Source organism: Notothenia coriiceps, unplaced genomic scaffold (assembly GCF_000735185.1).
Source record: "Notothenia coriiceps isolate Sejong01 unplaced genomic scaffold, NC01 NC01_scaffold00037246, whole genome shotgun sequence".
NCBI lineage: Eukaryota > Metazoa > Chordata > Actinopteri > Perciformes > Nototheniidae > Notothenia > Notothenia coriiceps.
The window spans coordinates 14,854,265-14,863,797 of record NW_011369947.1 but is presented as its reverse complement, the minus strand read 5'-3'; the positions used below and the strand labels follow the sequence as shown (position 1 = coordinate 14,863,797).

Here is a 9,533-nt window from a genome sequence, read left to right as displayed (position 1 = left end):
CTCACCGTCGCGTCGCGCTCCTCGTCTGCAGAAAAGGCTGTGGAGGAGCGCGGCGCGCGCTGCGGTGACTCTTCTCTCTACTGAGGTCTTTGAACGCACCGCGGCCGACCCTCAGGGGGAGGGGGGCCGCGCATGCCGTCACAATGCCGTCTCTTCGAAACGGACATTATGGGAAAAAGTGGAATTGTGGAGAGAGATTACTCCTTGCCCGTCTACACTACAGGCATGAAAAAATCTTGAAGCTGGGCGTGTCTGAAGCTTGGCGATTTTTTGCGAGCAACCAATCACATGAATCTCCCGCCCCCGACATACAAAGCAATAGCAATGTTAAAACGAAGTAAACTGGATATAAACTCTCCAAACAGGCGAAAAACTATCAGTTTCACCCACTGTCTCTGCCACCTCCCTCCATGCCTGGTTCCTCCGGTTTGTATCCCGGTAAATAGTTCCGGTCGTAAAGAACCGGGTGATTTGATACCGTAATATCTCGTTTGGAATATGAGGAAATGAACGGCGGTCTGGCTCTCCCAGCTTGCACGCGGTTTGATTGGCTGCGCTTGCACTCGCGGGATTTGCATAAACGGGATTTGATTGGCTGATGCCAAGCATCGAGCCTCAAAAGTTGAACATTGTTCAACTTTTGATGCCGATAGATGCTCGTGATGCTTGCAAAGCCATGCCATGCTCCCCACAATGCAGTTCGGCGAAGATTAAAAATCTTCTACGTCACCCCATTCAAGTGAATGGGCGAAGCGTTGAAAGCATTTTTTGATGCCTGTAGTGTAGACGTGGGACGGGGGTCTACCCCGCTGCAGTGGAAATGTGCCATTAGTGGCTGCGGGGCCCTAGAAGCGGCCGCTTATGTCGCTTAATGGGTCTGGCCGGCTCTGCACACACACACACACACACACACACACACACACGCACGCGCGCGCACATGAACATTCATTTGCACGTTTTTGCCGCGCGAATCTCAAAGAACAGCTTATTTTCCATGACGCAATTTCTCTTTTCATTTAAAGAGGAAGAAAAAAAGTCCCCCCTCTCACTTTTTTAGTTGGGGGTAACAGCATGTTACGTGACCAGCGTGCAGAAAGGATCAGGGAAGAGGACAACTTGAACTTCCCCAGAGGGAGCTTATGGTAAGCAGTTTCTGCAGCAGAGTATGGAGCTGCAGGTGTTTGCAATTGTGTCAGTATGCATGCATGCAAAGAGATGATCACTGATATTCACATTATGGTTATCTTCTTTCATGTAAAGCACATGCCCCTCAATACAAAATTGTAAAACACAACTTAATAAACACGTGGACTGTCCTTTTTATCGGTACAGTAGTCCTTGCAGCCAGGCCATGATTGACAACATGTGTCTTGTGTTAGAATAAGCCATAAATATTGTATTCAGGCTTTGCTTCAGTTTAGCCCAGCTTAGCAGACAATGGCTGATGGTGTGCGTGTTCTGAATGCAATGCTGTGTCCCGGATCAATGCCAAAACGTCTCTAGGTCCAAAAAAACACTTTGTATCCCACCCCCAGTTTTCTCTATCCTGCGTTCATTCACTACGATGCGCGCTTAGTTGCAGGAGGTTCTCCATAACTGGTCCCCTGTGCAAGCCTAAAACTTTCTAATGAAATCCCCAATTACTTTTTGACAAACATTGTTTTTTCTCTCGGGGTGAGGAGGGCTTCCGACGTATTAAGAAGTGTTGCTTTTGTCAAGAAAACTTCAGGTATGTCTGAATAATTTTTCATCGACATTTTAATTTGACTGAAATACATATTAATTGTGTCTGATTGCAGATTAAGTCAGATGACTTGGGAGTGTGGTGAAAAGTTCTGCAAGTGTTGAACTGTGGAAGTTTGTAGATTTAAAGGTGTATCGCTCTAAGTGAAGGGTATTGGAGATGTGATTGGTTTAACAAGTGCTTTTTCCTCCTGAAGAACATGGAGCCCAGTTCCACAGAGGGAGGAGCTGAAGATACGCTCCTTAAAAATCATCCACCAGGTCTTGTAAGTGCTTACATTAACATTTAAAATGTATACATTAATAATCACTTTATTCACTGAATGCAGTAATTAAGGAAACTTTCCCACTAGCACTGAAGTTGTTTAATCTAACAGCAAATATAACAGCAAAGTTATTATTAACTATTAATTAATCAAGTGGTTTTATTGGCACGAGATTCAAAGCATAGCAGCAAAAAATAACAATTTATTATTTTAAAAGCCAAATTCTCACGAATGAAGTGACTTTTCCGTGACTCTTTGAAGCGTCCCGTGGTTCCTCTGGGATCTGTCTGTCCTGGCCTGTGGATTCTGAGAGTCAGTGAGTAACATCTGGCTGTCAGAGTGACCCTCCAGATCTGCTGTCTGCAGCTGCTGCTCCAAGCAGGAGGGTCCACTCAGAGGAGGTCAGATCTCCCAACGAGAGCCAGAGGGGTCACCAGCGGGTTTATAATTTGCAGAAACAGGGGACAGGACGGTCAGTGTGAAGTTCATTAATATGCAGAGCACTCTCTGGCAGGTTATATCGTCGGTCATACTCGGATCAGAAGGCATGCCATTTTTTTCCTGCAGTGATTTGAAAAGAAAATAGGTTGGCTGCAGAACTTAGCAGTTGTGAAATATGTGTGGTGAGGGCTTTTTCTCTCCTTCTTCTTTCCACCAGCCTCACAAAGTGATACTCAAACATGGCCAAGAGCTGGAGGAAGAGCAGGAGGAGTTGGCCGAGCACAAGCCTCTAGAGCAGGAAGACCTGAACTTTGAGAAATGGAAGCGCAGGCCGTTACCCAAGAGGACGCTCCACCAGAAAATAGAAGCCATCAAGACGTACCTGTGGAATGCAGAGACCAAGGAATTCATGGGTCGCTCTGGGAAGAGCTGGGGTGAGTTGATGATAAAGAAGATTTATGTTGTTGGAAATGAGGGGNNNGGGGGGGGGGGGGGGGGGGTTTGATTAATGCAAAGATTCCTTTTTGTTTTACTGCATGTGTCCAATAATTACAGATCTAATTTTAAATGTTTTAATAGTCTCAACAATAGCAGGCATGATGTTTGAATCTCTTTAAAATATGCACTCAGGGTTAGTTTAATGTCTCTGCAGTCTAGTGACTCTGCTTACTGTGCTGCGAGTGTGTGTGTGTCCTTATGCTCAATGTTTACATAGGTGCATGGACAATTCAGTGTGGCCCGACAAAAACAGACTGCCTGGGGACGTTTTCCCAGCGGGAGTTCACTGTCCCGGGCCTCGCATTGGCCGGGAATCACATTCCTCTACATCTAACCATGCTCTCCACAGCCTCTTTCCCAAAGCCTCGGCGACCTCATAGCTGAGTTGCAGTGAAACACGTAGAGATGCTCTTCTTTTCCTATCTATACAACTTACTGCCAAATTGAGCTTTGGTTAACTTTATCTGGCAGTAAAGGACAGACTAGACGAGTTTGTTGAGTCAATGACGATGGAGCAGCCTCTTGGTATTCACTGCCATGTGACGCTGCTGAGCCCCTTCCTCCCCCAGCCAGTCAAACATGATCCAACTCAGTGTAGAAAGAATACCCAAGGAAAGTGTGTGTTCCTTGCATAAGCTGAAATTGATGGATCCTAGGGAGAGCTCAGCTTCAAAAACCAGTGTGTGCAGGAGTAGGGCCCATGTGTGTGTTGAAGAAAGGCCCTGAGCTAGAGTCTGTGTGTCCTGTGAGACGAGTGTGTAACAGGGGACACAATACCAGAGCAGGGTGATGGGGGCTCCTTGGAGCTGGCCAGGCCTCTATGGCTGCAAAAGACCTTCACTACGATGGCAACCGGAGGTTCACTGTGTTCCTGAGTGAAAGGACAGCTGGGAGAATTCTCACTGAGCTCAAACAGAAAGTCCTTTGTGGCTCTAGGGACGCAAGGCTGGCTGCAGCTAGTCCCCTGTGAAATCGCCTGCACAGCAAAAGCCATTTAATGTAGAGCACGTTGGGCTTGATTAGTTGCTAATGGACTGTTAATTGAAAATTGCACAACAATTAGAGTTCTTGGTTTCCTTTGTTACAGGGTTCTCACATATGTTTATAACGGTAGATTTGATACGTAACCTTAAAACGTTTTGTGGCGGACAAATCATTAATTAATAAAAGTAACATAGTTTAGAAATACTTAAGGAGTTAAAGTTAAAGTCAAAATCTACTTAAGTAAATCATTTGGCACAACTTCCCATTTGAGAATAATAGATGTTATATCATTGAATTATAGTTACTAAATAAACTGCAGTGTAGCTTGTCAGGTTGACCAAGGTATCCATAAAGTTTTGATCTTAACCTAAAATAATATTTGATGAATTATTTAAATGTTCTATTACTAATCTGGGTCTGGATCATCAAAAACAACTACAGCTGTCAGATAGATGTCGTGCGGTGACATATTTGCCCTTGAACTGTAGTGGAATAAAAGTGTAAAGTACCAGAAAAGGAAAATACTCAAGTAATAAACCTCAAAATTGTACTTTAGTACAGTACTTGAACGAATGCAGTTAATTACTGTCCTTCAAAGATTTTCGGGTATGAGCGGAGGACAGTGCTTTTGTATGAGTAAACAAATGAATGACTGTCCTGATTAAGGGACAGTAGCTGGAGTCCAGACTGCCAAAAAAGTAAACTCTTAACGGTTCTTTGTTCTTTCCCCTCAGATCGGAGGGATGATTTAATCAGAGATGTGTGGTCTGTTATGTAAGCACTTTTGTGCTGCATCCAAAATACGCTCCCTAATAATTAAACATTTTCCCTTCTCTTCCAGGTCTCATCCTCCTCTTCTACGCTGCACTTTATACGTTTCTGGCTGCCATGTTTGGTGGCTGCATGTTCTGCCTCATGTGGTCCATTAGTCCCTACCATCCCACCTATAATGATAGAGTGATGCCACCAGGTAAATATAAACCTCTCCACTGCATCCTCCACCCTCCCTTTCCTGTCGTCTCTCTGCTCGTCTGTCCTTCAGTCTGTTGCTTCTACTTGAGTCTCAGCACAGTTGACTGTCTCTGGGTCTCCACTGGCAGGTATGACTATGGCCCCCAACTTAGAGGCCCACGAGATCACCTTCAACGCTTCTGATCGCAAATCCTGGAAGAAGTACGCGAGGTCTATGGATGAGTATCTGAAACGTGAGTGGGTGTGATTTTAGGGGGTGATGTTAAATGTTGTGTGTGGGGGTCAGATGAGGTTGTTGAGTTTAAATCAAGCAGGCATGCAACGAGTTAATCCTCATCTTCAGTACCTTTGTCCCCCTTTTTCCGTTTGGTTCTTGCAGAGCATGCTGGGAAGGGAAGCCTCTTTGTGGGCAGAGTGCAACCATTCAATACTTTTTTTTTTTCTCACCCAGCTTTTGTCAAGCTTCCTTAATCAGAGGCCTGAGTCTGGCAGGGCATTGCTGTAGCGAGGGTTTTATGTATGCCCTCCTCTCTCACTCTCTCACTCTTCCTCCCCCCTCTGCCTCTTTCTCCCTGCCCTCCATTTTCAGCGTATAACGATGGCGTTCAGGAGAAGAAGAATATCCGCTGCACACAGGACAAATACTTCATGCAGGACGACTTGGAGGAGAGTGCAGAGCGGAAAGCGTGCCAGTTCAAGAGGTCTTGGTTGGGGGAGTGCTCAGGGCTGCAGGACCCCCACTATGGCTATTCTCAGGGAAGGCCATGCATCCTCCTTCGGATGAACCGGGTAAGACGGTTGTCAGTCACAAAAACCTGTAAAACAGTGCCCTTTAAAAAGTACAAAACAAAAGAGGGAACATAAAACTGCAGGAACAGAGTTTCACAGGACAGTGGAAGCTCTCAGTGACATCTTGTGGCCATTTCAGGGAGAGGATGAAAATACATGACACCATTTGTGCACACCTTTTTGCTTTGGTTAACAATAATGGTAAATTATACACAATCCCATTCAAATGTTCTTGTTTTATACACTTTAGAATTCAACTTCTGGATGTAATATGATTCATATAATGTATGAAGACATGCTGGTGATGTAGTTCAGGTTAAAGAACAAAAGGTGAAAACCTTTAACCTGTAGAATATGAAGTTTGATGAGAGGTTGTCCACACACTTCTAGACATTAACTTCTACCAACAATATCATTTATGCTAATCCGTCTGACCGGCATAGTCTTTGGCAAACATCCCATTTGATTTTAGTTGGAGGACATACAATATAGTAACCAAAATGTGTCCTTTTTGGTTTTGTACTGTTTCAACAGATTCTTGGTTACCTACCTGGCCAGGGCAAAGCAGTGAATGTGACTTGTGGAGTTAAGGTACAGTAACCATCATTACACACTGACTTGTAATAATTCTTATCAGCAAAACACTTCTGAAATTATAATGTATTCCTCTTTCAGAAAGGACCTCCAGAAGCCTTGGGAGAAATCCAATTTTTCCCTAAAAGCATTTTTGAAATGATGTACTATCCATACTATGGGAAGCTCCGACAAGTGAGTGAGAACACAATGCTTCGGGATAACATATATACGATTATATTTAACAGTGAAATAACAACTTTAATGTCTTGAACCTGTGTATTTCTGCTGTCTCAGACCAACTACACTGCACCGGTGATGGCCGTGCGTTTTGCAGGAGTGCAGTACGACTCTCACATCGTGGTGCAGTGCAAACTGCATGGAAAGGGCATCATCAACGATTCGCCCACTGACCGAAACCTGGGCAGAGTGAGCTTCTCCTTGGATATCGGAGCGTAAGGCAACAGATTTCGCTGCCAGCAGGATGCTCCTGTGACAATGAGGCAGAAAAATGTACAAGAAAAAAAAGATTATGTTGAACCATTACTTTCCATGAAATATGTAATTTCCCTATTTCACTTAAATATCTTCTGCTTTGAAACAAATCTCTCAAGAAGTAGATATTTCCTCTTGGGTTTCTGTTGTATCTTTGAACCTTGAGCACCTGCACCGACACAAACAGTGCAGAGCACAAGACAAGTGCATAGAGTGAGTTACAATTCCTGATATTTTGTAATGATTAGCAAGATTAATCAAACTAAATGACACTCTGCCCATTAGTTAGCATTTCTGGCTATGCAAATCCAATTATGACTTTAAACACTACTAGGTGATTAGAAATATTATTGTGTCAGGTTAGATTATGTTTTTTTCTGCACAGCTTTCTTTGACAAAGTGTACTAATTTGTTTTGAATTATATTTTTCAAACTTGTATATTGTAAGAATTCCTATCGTGAAAACACTGAAAGCAGGACTTGTACTGTACTTACACAGTAACAAATACATAATAAATGACTGCCAATACACTATTACTATATTGTTGTTGAATAGTGCATTATTACATATATTATTTACATTTATGATAAAGCATCACATGGCACTTCTTGTCTTTTGTAAAAACATTTGAGAATGAAATACTACACAAGACTGATCAATAAAGAGACATACTGTACTGTGAAATAGTTTGTGAGAGGTATACCATTTTGAAAATAACTATTTTGTGATAGCATTAATCATGTCTGAAACGTGCTACTAAACATGGTATCAATGTTGTATTTATTCCTATTATAGTTCTTATAATAAATACAATGTTCTGGTATGTACTGTATGTTTTCTTCCATGTGGGACTGACATCAACTCAAAAAAAGCTTTCAACTAAGATATGTAATTATTAGAATAATTCTACAAATAACAAATACTATGGTTTGAATAAATAAAACAACGAATACAAATAAATAAATAAATACAAAGACAAATAGTTACATAAATGAATACATATAGTAATGGCTACCCTTGAATTTAATTTTTTTTTGGGGATGAACGCATTTACATATTCACTCATCTTATAACTTAGTTCAGTCATATTGATGGTGTAACAAATCAGTAACAAATGTATAGCCAATACATTGCTATAGTTGTACCAACCCGATATCACGGCAAGATGTGAACATGTGACGATTTACCATGCTGGGACACGTGAAGATGTCACGATTTCGTCCCTTCAAACGTGACAGTTACACGGTATTGTTAACCCATGTTGTAACCTTTGGAATGCCAGGGAATGGAATGTAACTGCATTTCCAATGCATGTCCAAGGTCCAAGGTTCCCATGGAACTTGCCGTGGCATTTGCGCATGCTGAACGGGAGTTGCCACAAGATGCCAGAGTTAAGAGAAGGTTTACGGTAGCTGCCAGTCGCCCTCCGTGGCAAATGCTGATATTTAAACTCGTATTTATCGTGTAAAATGTCGCTGTTTAGGCATGACTTTATCGGACTGATCTGTACACAGGACTGATGTGCGATNACGTTATTATATGCTTACCTTTAACCTTTGTGTGCTGTTTGGGTCTGTGGGACCCGTTTTCAGTGTTTACTAAAAGAACATGTATTCAGTTTAATTATTTTAACCTGCTTTATTTGGAGGTGGACCTCACCTCCTCTAGGGGGGTTTTGTAAATCTTGAAGTGAAATGCATCAATCTGGTGCACTTTGAGCACAACATGAATTTATGGATACAGCTCTCAACACTCATATGAAAGGGAGTTGTATACTTTTCAATAATCCAAAAATCTTTAGAATATGATCACAACCAATAACAAATCATTTAAACTTGTTTATTCTTATCTCATGTTACCTAGTTAGCATTCTTTATTTTTATTTATGCATATTTTAATAAACCCTTTTAAACTGTTTTTTGTTTTTTTTACTGTCCTATAGTACACACTGGAATGATTTCTTACTTTATCTATATTAAATAGATAAAGGTGTGCTCTCCCTAGCTCTCTCTCTTGCTCCGAGGCTGTGTGCTCCTCCGTGGCGATGACGGCTTGCGTTAAATAATAATAAACATATTTGTAAAGTGGGGAGACAGTGGGGGGGGACATGCCCAAATGGAAATTACGCCATGCGTGTGTGTATAATAAATAATAATAATAAAATATATATAAGAGAGAGAGAGAGTTTAATACATTTTGTTTTATTCATTATATATAGTTTATATATTTGAATATTATTTCATTTGCAATGTTGAATGTTCACTAAAAAGTTCTGTTTGAAAGAATGTACTTGAATTATTATATATTATCATTATGTCAGTGGTCTTACAACGGTGCCGACAATATTATCGTTTATCGCAATCATTTCCGGGAAAATGTATCGTCCAACACAATTAATTATCTTGACAGGCCTAAGGGCATACCCCCTTTACAGCTTTATCCATAACGATTATAAACTGCTTAGAAATGAAGCCCCACTTGTTTAACAGTTGATTTACACTGCCATGTTCCTTTCATGAAACTGTATTTTTGACAGCATATCAGACAATTGCTATATCTGTGATAATAATAATAATGTCATCTTAAACATGCTGTAAGCAAAGCCAAAATATAAACCCAGAACCTTTACGAGCCTGGAATCACAGACAAATGGTTTGCGGCGGGCTGTATCAGGTCATGCTAAATTAGGACTTTTTCATATTTAGACACTGAAAAAACTGAATATAAAGCCACTTGTATGCCTTTTCTTTTTTTGATATTGCCAGGGTAAA

General features: G+C 41.5%; 2 protein-coding genes across 2 annotated transcripts in view; one reads left to right on the top strand and one right to left on the bottom strand.

The window, feature by feature from the left end:
* Nucleotides 1-9,533, bottom strand: part of LOC104966470 (low-density lipoprotein receptor-related protein 1B-like) — a 1,038,955-nt gene that overhangs the window by 915,733 nt on the left and 113,689 nt on the right. The gene's annotated exons all lie outside the window — the stretch shown is intronic.
* atp1b4 (ATPase Na+/K+ transporting subunit beta 4) lies at nt 1,551-7,585 on the top strand. Its single transcript, XM_010794965.1, has 9 exons — nt 1,551-1,729; nt 1,941-2,009; nt 2,668-2,884; nt 4,774-4,902; nt 5,033-5,137; nt 5,494-5,693; nt 6,228-6,284; nt 6,369-6,461; nt 6,564-7,585. Exons 2-9 carry the CDS (start codon nt 1,944-1,946, stop codon nt 6,723-6,725), a joined length of 1,029 nt encoding a protein of 342 aa, XP_010793267.1. The 5' UTR covers nt 1,551-1,729; nt 1,941-1,943; the 3' UTR covers nt 6,726-7,585.

Excerpts from the sequence above, each read along its gene's own strand:
- atp1b4 (XM_010794965.1), top strand. The coding sequence starts at position 1,944 with ATGGAGCCCAGTTCCACAGAGGGAGGAGCTGAAGATACGCTCCTTAAA. Across the intron at positions 4,903-5,032 it reads TGATAGAGTGATGCCACCAG|GTATGACTATGGCCCCCAAC; the intron begins GTAAATATAAAC and ends CTCCACTGGCAG. Across the intron at positions 5,694-6,227 it reads TCCTCCTTCGGATGAACCGG|ATTCTTGGTTACCTACCTGG; the intron begins GTAAGACGGTTG and ends CTGTTTCAACAG.